Below are 12,531 nucleotides of genomic sequence, written 5' to 3' on the forward strand. Positions count from 1 at the left end.
GAAGAAAAAGACAGACTATGATTAACGTCTTTATTTACATAAACTTTACCGCCAATAGTGAATTCACATTTAGAAAAGTGGTTTTATGCTCAACCAACAAATCTAATTCTGTAACATTTTACACTATTTTACATTTAATTACAGTACCATACAGAAAACTGAGCAAAAATAAAAACCATTTGGAGAAGAACACTGTTAGATAAATTAATCTTTCAGCTATCTGCATGCGTCTTTTCAATATCATCTAAAGAAAAAAAAAAAAAAGAGACAATGTCTGACATGGTTTTGATTCCACAAAGCATGTGTATAATTTTGGTACATTTTTCCGATGAGATGTGTGAATTGTAAGATCCAGCAGAGGTTGAGTTCAGGGACTCTTTAATACAACGGAGCCATCATTAATATGATTAGTAACACCTGTGCTTTTTTCTCCTATAAAAAATTGAATGTCTGCTGTGAAAAAACTGTTAAGTTGGGCAAGGGTACAACGTTTCAGCACAACATAAAAGTAAGGTTGAGAATTTAATGGACAAAGTATCAAAACTGTTGGGCCAATGTACATATAACAGTTTAAAGTTACATATACAGTCATAAAATAATAGTAGTATATTAAAAGCTATCCCAGAATGTGTCAGGTCAACTCTCCACATAAAGCCGATGGTGAATGTAGATCAGAGTGGACATGTGTATGAAAAAGTAAAGTAAATGAGCAGTGATTTGTCTTTTGGTACAGTAGTACTAACAATACTATGCTCAAAAGAAAGTAATTAACGTAAAATGAAAGAGCACCGAGAATCACCTTTTCTGCATGTAGGGTAAGCTTGTATCAGGTTTGAAGCCGTCATATGGAAGAATTTATGTGTGCTGCTCAGTAAGCACATCACATAACCATGTTCATGAGTCCAAACATAAGGTGACCAAACTTGGTTCACCTTTAAAAGATGCTATTGTTAGATTCGCATGGATATCTTTATTTTTAGATTAACCAACTCGTTCAAAGCTCACTATGAAACGTAACGTATTGAGGCAAAATTATTGCAGGTGTGATTTGTGACAATGTGCCATCATGTCTCTGTCAAACCTTTTGGGTTTACTTGAGATGTTGTCTCTCCATGCAGCTACGCAATCAGGAGCCAAAACATAATCACCAGAGCGACGAATAGGAAGAGCCGAGACAGGAACTGTTCATCCATGTGCTGCGGTGTCCCGGGGGCCGCTGTTTGGGGGAAATAGTTTGACAGTGGTTATTTAATATGTTACTGATAAAAGACACAGTGGTCATGGTGAAGTAAGTAAAGCACAAATACCTGGAGGAGGTCTTCCATCATTGATGTTAAAGGCTGTGGCAAATATACCAAATGGAAAGGCACCGATTCCAAATGACATCTGAAAACCCCCATCTCCAAAGCCAAATCCTTGAAAGCCCTGAAAAATATGTGAAAATGTTTGAATTCTGTCAATGTCTTCTACACAATATCTGAGGTGCAGTTTAACATAAAATGTGATATGACGCAATAGTATGTGCAATTTGTGGTCATTCTCAAGAGAGGCTGCACCTCAAAGCTTAGCATCTAATAGATCCCAGAGGGAAGTGTCCTTCTGTTAATGAATAAAGCACTGGTTTGCACTAAAGCACCATCATCATCATCCGATGTAATGGTTTCATCATGAATGGATAATATTACTCAACAGCTGACACTGCACTGAGAGACTACATACAGTTACAGTCATGCTTGGAATCAAGAAAACCTAAAAAGGTATTATTTTTATTTATTTATTTTTGGTTATGCAGATAGCAAAGTAGTATAAATGTGGAAGGATGAATGAAACGAGTGACAAAACAAATAACCTGCAATTTAAAATCTGCAATAAAGTAATAAAAAAAAAGCTAAAAGGTACTGATTTATATTGCAAAAATAATGAAATCATGTGTTAAGTATAGTTGTGCATACAGTAGTACTTACACCACGGTTTTCTGGCTCAGGCCTCTGTCCTTGTGGTCGAGGGGGTGTTCTTTCTCTAAAAAAGGAACACACCACGTTGTTTCAGAACTGATTTGCATGATTTGAATATTCATAACATTTTATAACAATGCTAATTTTAGGTACTCCACCAGTAGTGTTAAATGTTGCATCATAAAATGTGAATGGAACATATTCACCACTGGATTATCATGGGGAGGATTGTGATGACCTAATACAAGAAATTTAGAGTCAGTCTGACCCGTTATACTAAACAAAGGCTCCCACCTGGGGTCCTGTTGACCTGTGCTTCCCCGTCCATATAAGGGAATAACTTTGTCTCTGCTGATGCCAGCTTTACACACTGGACACACTTGTCTGTTGGGTCTGGTCTCCAACCACTGCATAAACACAAAGAGATATTAAAGACCTGACTGTCTGCTTCAGTTAAAAACCATCACTCACAACACATGCAGTCATTTGTATTTAAAAATTGGAGAAAACAAAGAAAAGGTCAGCTAACCTGATGCAAGCAAGGCCAGCTGATCACAGGGAGGTGAGATGAGAGGTGGCATGTTGGAAAGGACAGAGTTTTGATTAGCAACACATTACATCCAATGTCCATCTGGTTATGCAACAAATACACAAATATTTTAAATTAAATTAAATAAATAAAAAAAACGAAATGCATCCTTGTGATCGGTGTCTTCAGAAAATAAGTAACTAACTTGGCATCACTGATACAGTATGAGACCCCCACCCAACCTGTCCTGAATAAACAGAGGTTGGCTAAGAGTTATTAGTTTGTGAACGTTGCTGTACACCCACTGGCAACTTCATTAAGTACATCTGTGTCTTATCTAATACAAAAACAGTTCTGCCATAAATTCAACATTTATTAAGCTTTGTTGGCATTGTTAGTAATGTGATAAATCTACTTCATATTTATTTCTGAGGTCGTAGAGGGAGGTGGTGGTGGTGGTGGTGGTGGTGGTGTACTGGGGAGCAGAGCTGTTTCATTGGATTAAGTTATTAAAAGGTTATGCTTTTCCATGTTCTTTTAAACCAGCAACATTACTCATTCCCATATTCAAGTATTATCATAGAAAGTTGGGAAACATAAATTCATATTAATTAACACTGTTTTTCATTGTGGAGACATCCTTGTATGCATATTTGCATCACAAGAATAATTATGTGACATAACCAATATATTTTGACCCATGTGATACAAAATTAGACAGGATTACTGTTAAGAGTTATAATCACAACTGGCCAGATATCAGCAGAGTCTAGAAGGTTACTTTGGAAATGTAATGGGTTACAGATGACTAGTTACCCTATTTAAAATGCAATTATTAATGTTACTGTTTCATATACTTAATCAAAGTTATGTAACTTATTACATTTGATTACTTTTCTAAATTTCAGCTGTCAAGGTAAGTTAAGACCAGCAACATCAAGACCATCAAGTTTTTCATGGATACTGACATGATTTATAAGGGAGATCATTTCTTATAAAGCAAGATTTGAAAATGTATTCATTAGGCTAGTTCATTTAGATTTTGGAATATAAAATAAAGATATTTTATGAAAAAGGTCAAAAGTCTGGCATGGGTTTAATTTGTACTGTGACTCCGAATAAGCCTAGTTCATGATTTATTTACAAAATATGAAAAAAGGTCTGACTTCAGTAACCTTCTTTGTAATTATCAACACTTTCATCAGTAACTATGATTTATTTACACATCGTTACTATAGTTACACGTATTTCATAATTAAATTAAACACCATTACATGTAGCTAAGTTACTCCCCAACACTGGTTATCAGCACATCCAACGATGGTTGTTGTTGTTTTTAGACCAGTAGGATGAATGCCAACAGACTGGTGTTTACCCAGTTCACCTAAAGATTGCTGTCTTACTGGTGACGATGGTCACAGACAGTAGCTCTTACCAGAAGAGGTGTCCACACAGGCTGATCACTGCGTCCTTAGCGGTGTCCAGACATATATTACACTCAAAGGTGCTGTCCTGGTTGCCGCTGTCGGCCGCAGTTGAGCTACTGGATCCGGGACTTGTGTTTTCAGTGGCCGCTGTGGAGCCAGAGGCCGGAGGTGGGGCCGCGGTGGCCATTAAAAAAAACACAGATCCACTCAAAAAAAACAAGGTACAGGTGGCGAAATCACATCAAATCCATTTAGGAAGAGTGTCGTTTTGGCGTTGCTACTGTTAGCAACCGAGGAAGAGTGAGCAAAACCCGATACGGATAAAAGAGAGTACAAAGCGACATACGGTAACACAAAGTATCTTTAAGGGTGTAAATGTTGTCCCAACCGAAAAGCCTAACTTGTGGTGTGAAGTTGTGGAGATAGCTTACAGCTGGTTGCATCACACTTCCGCAGCAGTGCTAACCGGAAGTACATCCAGAGGGGAATAAAGGGGCGGGACTACTGGTGTTGATAGGCGTGTGATTCCCTGCGTTCAGCCAATCAGGTTCCAGAATTAAGAAACTCCATCAATCATGTAGCTTTATTTCTTCAGATGTTAATATATTAATGAGATGTTTTTGATTACTTGGGGTCAGTATTTTAAAAAATCTTATAAAGCTGATTTCGTGATAGTGTTTGTAGATACTGTTTTATAACAGAATTTTAGTGTCCTTATTTATTTTTAGACATTACATATGTTTTTTATGCTGCAATCAACCCTTTTAACTATGGGCTTTATACTCTCACTCCTCTTATTATTACCTGTTTGTTGCTTTATTACTTTTATGCTTATATTGAGCTGCTGGAAAGTGACTGTATATCTATCTATCTATCTATCTATCTATCTATCTATCTATCTATCTATCTATCTATCTATCTATCTATCTATCTATCTATCTATCTATCTATCTATCTATCTATCTACTTCCTGCAGACACTTACTTCTTTATCTAGTGTTTAATAAGTCCAAAACTTTTCTTTCTTTCTTCCACCAACTCCTAGGATGATTTCTGACTTTTTTATTCTAAAGGATGTGTTCACAATTTGTCAAGTCTATCTTAAAACAGAAGTAAAGTTACCAAGTGAACAATTAAATAACGATTCCTTACCATAACCATTCCTCATGTTTATGTTAGCCATTAGAAAACCCCTTCTTAATGTAAATGATGGAGGTCAAAATCCACAGTCCTCCTTCTGTGCAAAAATGTTTATCTGAATATAATATAATATAATATTTATAATATTTTATAATATTATAATATTTTTTTTCAGAAAGAAGTTACAACAGTAAAATTAATTCTTACATTTTGTTGACTTCCCCTTTTTTTAGGCAGCATAAATCCTTCACTTCAATTGTGTTTTACTTCACAGTAAATAAAATCAAATTGTAATGTATTGTAAACGATTAACTCAATGAATTTCAAACAACTTTATTTGTGCCACAGGGGGCAAATTCAGATTTGCAAACATAATAACACACAAACAACAAATTCATTTATATAAAAAACAATGTAAAAATACAACATGTATGTATAATTTTTCTTCTGAAGAAGATTAAATGCATCCATAAACATCCTACCATACATATCAAAGGTCAAACTTGCATTGACATACGATTTTGCCAAAATCATTTAACTCTATAATAACATTTTTTGTACAGTGAAGTTCTCCCTATCATTCATAACAAAGATTTTAAGTTTAATTAGGCAATTTCCATCACCTTTGATCGTGAGTGAGTGAAACCACCTGTACGCAAATCTTCTGCCATTGCCTCCTCTATCCTTGATGAGAAAGACCGTTTTAGAGTGTGCTTAAAGTCATTACCAATGAACACGTACAGAAGTGGGGACATGAAACTGTTTGCTGCAGCCAGAGTTGCCCCTACTTTCAGCCCAGTGTTAAGTACTTCCACTGTGTTGTTCTCCAAATCTAACTCAGACAGAACAAAGGTGTGGTAGGGGACCCAGCAGCAGAAAAATGACACTATGAGCGCTGCTATGACTTTGTACGGCTTTGTTGATTTCATGGTCAAACTTTTCAACTTCACACAAAGCACCAAGCAGCTGAATACAATAATCAAGATAGGAAACAGGAACCCACAGATAAATCTAGTCAGCACAACTGCCTTGTGTCTTGAATGGCTCATGTAACCCGTGTAGCACTGAGTGACAGAGCCGTGGACTTTGGTTTGTCTGACGATGAGTGAGGGCAATGTCATGAAGCCAGAAAGGACCCACATGAGGATGACAGCTCCAAATGCTTTTGTCACTGTCCGGTGGTTTTGTGACCAAACAGGAAATGAAACCATTATACAGCGGTCAGTGCTGATTAAGACCAACAAAAACACACTGCTGTACATGTTCAGAAACAGGGCAGAGGACGTAAGCTTGCAAAAAACCAGTCCGAAAGGCCAATGTGAGGTGATCGTGTAGTATACTTCCAGGGGCAGAATGGCACAGAACATCAGGTCTGAAATGGCCAGACTGATGTACCAGGTGTTGACAACCGTTCTTTTCATTTTCCATCCGCAGATCCAGATCACTAATGCATTTCCTCCAAGGCCCATAACACATATAATGATATTGGCTGTCACCAGAAAGACGGTCAAAGAAGTCTGAGAACTGCTGGAATGTATTCCATCTATGGTGATGTTATTCTCAGTTTCATTGTTGGGAGTGTAATCGTCATATTCAATATAATCCACACTCATTCTGGATACTTTTCCTAAAATATGAGGCACAATTTATTTTTTAGGCTAATAAATATATACATTTATAGATGATTATACCAGTTCACAATTTAAGACAGAAAATTTGAGTTTTAATATATCATATAAAACAAGTACTCACCTTATGTCTCAAAGCGTTAAGCAGGAATAACAAAAAAGTTCCTTTTGACCAAGTCACTTGCTACTAAACGCAAGTTCTCACTTCTGTTTCCTGGGCAGTGTCACAAATGACGAAATCCATATGAATATACCACCCTATAAGCTGTGTGTTGCAATCTCACATCGGAGATCCTCTTTACAAAGAATGGAAAAAACACCAAATCACATCTGTGGCTTAAGACCATTTTACCAGGAATTCAGTGTTCATTCAATAGTTTTCTTCAGAGCAGGTCTGTATTAAAATATAAAATCTCAAAAACAAACATAATACACTCATAAGTACACAGAACATCAACTGTTTTCATTTTAATGTAACAATTCTGGTAGCCTTTCAATTATGCTCCTTTCTGTAAAAAACAGACCGGAATTACTTGCAGTAGTGACGGTTAAAAGTGTGAAAACATAACTGTTAGTGTCATATTTCTGAGAACCAGTACATCATGTTGAAAATGAGACTTCATCACCATCCTATAACAAGCTGAAACTAAGTCCAGTAAGACTTTCAATCATCCACATGAGGGAATATGTAAAGGTATTCAGGTTTTCAGGATCCCCAATGCAGAAATCCTACTTTTGCTGGATTAGGTGACATATAACATACACACCAAAACAGTCTTATTCCACTCATATGAAGCAAATGTACTTTTAAATTCACATTTCCTCTAACAATGTTGATGACAGTGAGAATTTTAAGTTCCCTCAAAATCATATGATAGTTTTGAGAATTGCTGAGTAAATTATTTTCAGCCAAAGAATCATAACACAGGAACTTACCAACAAGTCTGTTTGATTCAAGGAAATATCCTTATATATCCTTATATGACTGGTTGTTCTGTAAGACTTATTAGAGAGAGAAATATTCATATTCTCTCCTTCAGTGAAGCAGATACAACTATTTTGTTGTTAAAAAGTCTCTTAAAGTTACAGTAGCTTAACATTTAGAGGGATCAAATGAACTTGAAGTTAGATCGAAAAGAAACAAACTTATTGGGGTATTATTAGGGACCGAGCCAAAAGGCAAGGACCCTATTGTTTTTCATATGTATTATTATCATTATATTATTAAGTTACAGACCTGTAAAATGAATTGCCAAATTTTACATACAAACGTACAGTAACATCAGTTTTAAAAATATGAATTAGCTGCACCTCAACCAACTACAACATTAAAGGGTAGCTTACATGTTAATGTATCAATAATATTTCATATATCGCTTTGAAAGGGAGCATTTCGCATATGTACTCTTACTTTTCAAAATAATGTACCCTGTAATGCCTTTCTACAATTACTTAAGTGTGGTTTTGAATTAATGCCTTTTACCAATATGCAAACTGCTACTGCAACCCCCTTCCTACAGGAAGTGATTTTACCACACCCTCAGACCTGCCAGCAGCAGTGTTCTATGTTAGTAATACTGTTGATTTTCACTAGTAATGAAAAGTGTGGTACAAATTAAATGTGCTATTATTATTCATTATTAATAAATATAAAAGTGTTCTTTGTACCAAACTGTCCCAGATTATGTGCCTTTCCTAATGTGGGACAGTTCACACTAAAACCTGGGAGTCTCACTGGGAGGATGAAAAGCCAGCACTGAAAGGTCTAAATCACCTTAATTCATACGATAAAAACTTCTCTAGTCAACACCACAGTGCATGCCCATGTTTGGTCATTTCAGTAACTAGGGTTTCCAGTTTTAAAAATAACTAAACATCAAGTAGGCCTATTGCAAGACTAAGACCACTGATTAAGTGTTGGTATTGCACTTATAATGTGCTGAAATCATATTTCACCAATTTAAAAAGGTATGTGATTGTGCCACTTTAGTAAAACCCTGCTGCTGTTTAAATCACATTTTCTAAAGTGAGACAATGAAAAATTGATTGAAATAAAACAAAAATACGAAACACGTTCTGCAAATTTAATGCATGAATCATACAGTCTATGGCATGAATATATCATCATCACAAACAACTGGCAACATTGCATCATTTGTGACGGATTTATAACCTTAAACTAAATAACTGAGAATGGATTTTTAAAAGTAATCTCACAGGATTTTAAGTAATCTTAGTATTGTCTATCTAGGATAAGCGTTTTGACAAATGGATGGATGTTATCTATCTATGGTAACAATGTCCTATATTTCAGAGAATAGAAAAAGTTGTTTGTCTCTGAAATGCATAATGTAGTGTAAAATGGAAAGACTCGAGTAAACATACCACTGTTTATAATCAGGAATAATAACAGTTTAAATGTTTATTATGGATTATATAGATTACTATATATTATATAAAAAAATATGTTTACCCAAAACTGGGTTAAGTAATTTTCTGCACATGCGCAGATGTGCTTGTTTTAGCCCCTCCCTCAGACCCGGTCTCCGCCGGTCTGCTCCATAGACTGCTCTGAGTCTGCTCTCCTCTTTCAAACTGCGTCATTCCTACACTGTCTGTGAACATGGCGGGTACAGTGGCAAACAAGTGTCTCAGTCCTCTTGCTTTCCTAACCAGGAGGCTCTCTGCTCCGGAGTTCATCACCCAGTGCTGCTACCACAAGAAGGTAAAATATGTAGTCTGTTTTTAACTCACTAAAGAAGAGTCATGTTAAAGAGCTGCAAGGCATCAGCTGTTGTTTGTGTAATGTTTACAAATGTTAGCATGCGGTCAGCCTCAGAGCATCATGACAAGGAAACAGTGGTCAGACAAGTGGAAGTAGTTAGTTTAAATCGATAGAAAGCAGTCTTAGCTTTATAGATGGTTGACTTAACAAATTAGTGCTTTTATTGCTGTCATGTGGGTTAAATATTACATAAATAACGAGAGAGTGGCAATAGGATAAATAACTAACTTATGAAACCCCAGTTTGTGAACTAATTAACATTATTTGTTTGAAGACAAAAATAACGTCACTAATCTGATTCCCAGCTGGTCACTGCGACAGCTTTAATACACGAATCGCATCCGATTAATAAGCTTTAGGGGTTGTGAAGAGGCGCAGTGTGCTAGAAATCTATAATTGCGTTGTAAAATACATGTTGGAAGAGTGCTACAGTATCTTCTTATTAATGATGCTCAATATTGAAATTAGCTGACACTGAAGCCATTTCCAGACTGAGTTCTATTGTGTGATGTTACAGTCTGATGCAACATGGAGGCAAACAAAGATGCATTAAGTGTCTTTATGAATGGTAACAGAGGTGATGTGTGTGACCCTGGGTGTTTCAATGACTTCAAACTGATGAACATACATTTTTATTGAAAGGCTTTTGACTGTAAAATCCTGTGAGTATTATTGGTGAGCGTGGCTTTAGAGCTGACATCCCATCTGGCAAAAAAACAAACAAAACAGTTAAAATGTATCCATCATTTGATATACAACAGTCCCTAAAAAAGATGTAACATCATAAAATATCTTCAGTATCCTATTAAATACAAGAGAATTGGTTAAATAGCTGGCAGATCATTAAAATGTGGTTATTCAATTTTGAGAACAAAAAACACAAACAAACTAGTAAATTGTGTAATTTGTTAGTCCTTTTTTTTTTTAGGATATTTTCTCAATACAAGCACAGCCATGTTCATGTTGTGTTGTATAGTCACTGTGACTCAGCAGAAACTAGGGGAAGATGGCAGGATGCAGGAGCAGCTATAGTCGACAATGAAATCCGTTCCTAATCTGTTTACTAAAATGTCTGTTACGTAATGGTGAAAACTCTCCGTTGTATAAGAGTGATGCGCAAGATGACTGGACATTATTCTTCTCACTGAAAGATTTTAAAAAGCATCCCATGTTGCTACCTACTGCTATCTGGTTTCCTCATACATATTTCAGTATTATAGAATATATTGAACAATGCATTTTTTCCCCCTAACACAATGGTTCCCTTCTCTGCTGTCTGAAGGTGGTGGACCACTATGAGAACCCAAGAAATGTGGGTGTGCTGGACAAAAGCTCCAAGAATGTTGGGACCGGCTTGGTTGGTGCTCCAGCCTGTGGAGATGTGATGAAGCTTCAGGTATGTTTGTGACTTCTCATGGATTGATTAAAGCCTTTGAATACAGGAATTTTAATAATTCATATTAAGAGTCCTCAGAAGTACCACACACCGCTCATATGATAACACTCTTGTTTTACCAACTAGACGGCGCTAAGTTGTTAACGATTTAGTTTAGCAGTGCTATTGAGAATTTCCTCTATTTTTTAAGGGAAAACACAGCATGCAATTTAGCGTGAAAGCGTAAAATTCATAATGTTCAAATCTACTTAATGAAAATTAACCTGTCGCTTGTTGTAGTTGTTAAAAATACAAATATTATCATCATCTTGTAAAATGATGAAATAGTTATTTTCTCCTAAATCTAAAAACTTTGAAAAACCTTTCACAGATTGAGGTGGATGATGAGGGGAAGATTGTGGATGCCAGGTTCAAAACCTTTGGATGCGGTTCTGCCATCGCCTCCAGTTCTCTGGCCACTGAGTGGGTGAAGGGCAAATCTGTGAGTAAACATGTTACCTTCTTATTTCTTTGCCTCTTGGAGTGTGTTATTTATTGCTTTTCATATTTATTCTGCTTTATTCTCTCTGGTTGTGTCTTATCACTGACTGCAAAGGTTTCGTGGTTATTGGAGCTATGTGCTTTTCTTTTCAGGTGGATGAAGCTCTGATGATAAAGAACACTGACATTGCTAAAGAGCTCAGTCTTCCACCAGTTAAGCTTCACTGCTCCAGTAAGTTTATTCAGTTACATTTTTAACATTTTTTTGAAATGACTCCACACATGCATGTGTATTTAACCTCTGACTGTTTATCCTCAGTGCTTGCAGAGGATGCCATCAAGGCTGCCCTGGCTGACTATCGCGGCAAGCAACAGGAAGACCAGCAGGAGGCAGTCAGGGCCCAGATTTAAGCAGAGCACTGTTGCTGGATGTCTCTGTCTGCTTCCTGCTGTAAAGAAGTGAAGTAACAGTGATCTACCATCACCCCATAACGTTCCTGCCGTATTAATGTGGCACACCTAATATGTTGATGACTCTGTCATCAACCCTCTGCAGCAGTGTTACATCAGGCTTCTGTGGTAGTCAGTGGTCTTCTACCCTCTATACTGTATCTTTAGCCTGTCACGTAAACGCACAATGTAAGCACTTAAGTACCCTGTCTGCACCTTGAAGCACTGACATTTTGATATGCAATGATGCAAACGTGGTTTGTATCAATGAAAGAGTTTTGAGTGTCATTTAATTTCTAGAAATGCTTCCTTGAAAGTCTGCAATAAAAACTATCTTGAATTATATATGTCTCAAGTGTTATTTATTATTATTATTTTGTTATAAATGTAATTAATTACACCTTTTTAATGTCAAAATGTCTATAATCGAGGTCTGCTGACAGGTTATGTGAATTCTAGTGTGCTTAATCTAATCCAGAACTTACTTTAGGCAATCATTTTGTACAATTAACCTTCAAATACTAGTTTGTAAAACTTACAAAAGTACAAAACACAAAATATTTGGGACTACATCACACGCATTTACAGAAGTAGATTATCTGCAAGAATGTTCAGGGAATTGGACAAACATGCATTAAGCAACATTTCAGAGATACTCGACTCAAAATTCACACAATGAAATAACTTTTTTTCAACCAGATGTTAAAAATGTTATTTCATTAGACATATTTATGAATGATAT

General features: G+C 36.3%; 3 protein-coding genes across 3 annotated transcripts; 1 reads left to right on the forward strand and 2 right to left on the reverse strand.

The window, feature by feature from the left end:
• Positions 1 to 16: 16 nt before the first annotated feature.
• Positions 17 to 4,359, reverse strand: rnf185 (ring finger protein 185). The gene is made up of 6 exons (XM_053340416.1): positions 3,920 to 4,359; positions 2,485 to 2,503; positions 2,250 to 2,362; positions 1,965 to 2,019; positions 1,308 to 1,425; positions 17 to 1,216 (listed from the first exon to the last, which is right to left on the reverse strand). The coding sequence occupies exons 1-6, from the start codon at positions 4,096 to 4,098 to the stop codon at positions 1,119 to 1,121; spliced, it is 582 nt and encodes a 193-aa protein (XP_053196391.1). The 5' UTR covers positions 4,099 to 4,359; the 3' UTR covers positions 17 to 1,118.
• Positions 4,360 to 5,639: 1,280 nt separating this feature from the next.
• On the reverse strand, positions 5,640 to 6,883 carry LOC128380439 (chemerin-like receptor 1). The gene is made up of 2 exons (XM_053340253.1): positions 6,803 to 6,883; positions 5,640 to 6,677 (listed from the first exon to the last, which is right to left on the reverse strand). The coding sequence occupies exon 2, from the start codon at positions 6,661 to 6,663 to the stop codon at positions 5,656 to 5,658; it is 1,008 nt and encodes a 335-aa protein (XP_053196228.1). The 5' UTR covers positions 6,664 to 6,677; positions 6,803 to 6,883; the 3' UTR covers positions 5,640 to 5,655.
• A 2,399-nt stretch (positions 6,884 to 9,282) lies between these two features.
• On the forward strand, positions 9,283 to 12,126 carry LOC128380218 (iron-sulfur cluster assembly scaffold protein IscU-like). The gene is made up of 5 exons (XM_053339944.1): positions 9,283 to 9,403; positions 10,746 to 10,859; positions 11,230 to 11,340; positions 11,493 to 11,571; positions 11,659 to 12,126. Exons 1-5 carry the CDS (start codon positions 9,302 to 9,304, stop codon positions 11,748 to 11,750), a joined length of 498 nt encoding a protein of 165 aa, XP_053195919.1. The 5' UTR covers positions 9,283 to 9,301; the 3' UTR covers positions 11,751 to 12,126.
• Positions 12,127 to 12,531: the final 405 nt, after the last annotated feature.

The sequence above is a fragment of the Scomber japonicus genome, chromosome 19 (assembly GCF_027409825.1).
Source record: "Scomber japonicus isolate fScoJap1 chromosome 19, fScoJap1.pri, whole genome shotgun sequence".
Classification (NCBI taxonomy): domain Eukaryota; kingdom Metazoa; phylum Chordata; class Actinopteri; order Scombriformes; family Scombridae; genus Scomber; species Scomber japonicus.

Excerpts from the sequence above, each read along its gene's own strand:
- LOC128380218 (XM_053339944.1), top strand. The coding sequence starts at position 9,302 with ATGGCGGGTACAGTGGCAAACAAGTGTCTCAGTCCTCTTGCTTTCCTA. Across the intron at positions 10,860-11,229 it reads GAGATGTGATGAAGCTTCAG|ATTGAGGTGGATGATGAGGG; the intron begins GTATGTTTGTGA and ends AACCTTTCACAG. Across the intron at positions 11,341-11,492 it reads AGTGGGTGAAGGGCAAATCT|GTGGATGAAGCTCTGATGAT; the intron begins GTGAGTAAACAT and ends TTTTCTTTTCAG.
- LOC128380439 (XM_053340253.1), bottom strand. The coding sequence starts at position 6,663 with ATGAGTGTGGATTATATTGAATATGACGATTACACTCCCAACAATGAA.
- rnf185 (XM_053340416.1), bottom strand. The coding sequence starts at position 4,098 with ATGGCCACCGCGGCCCCACCTCCGGCCTCTGGCTCCACAGCGGCCACT. Across the intron at positions 2,020-2,249 it reads ACAGGTCAACAGGACCCCAG|AGAAAGAACACCCCCTCGAC; the intron begins GTGGGAGCCTTT and ends TTCCTTTTTTAG. Across the intron at positions 1,426-1,964 it reads CTGAGCCAGAAAACCGTGGT|GGCTTTCAAGGATTTGGCTT; the intron begins GTAAGTACTACT and ends CATATTTTTCAG.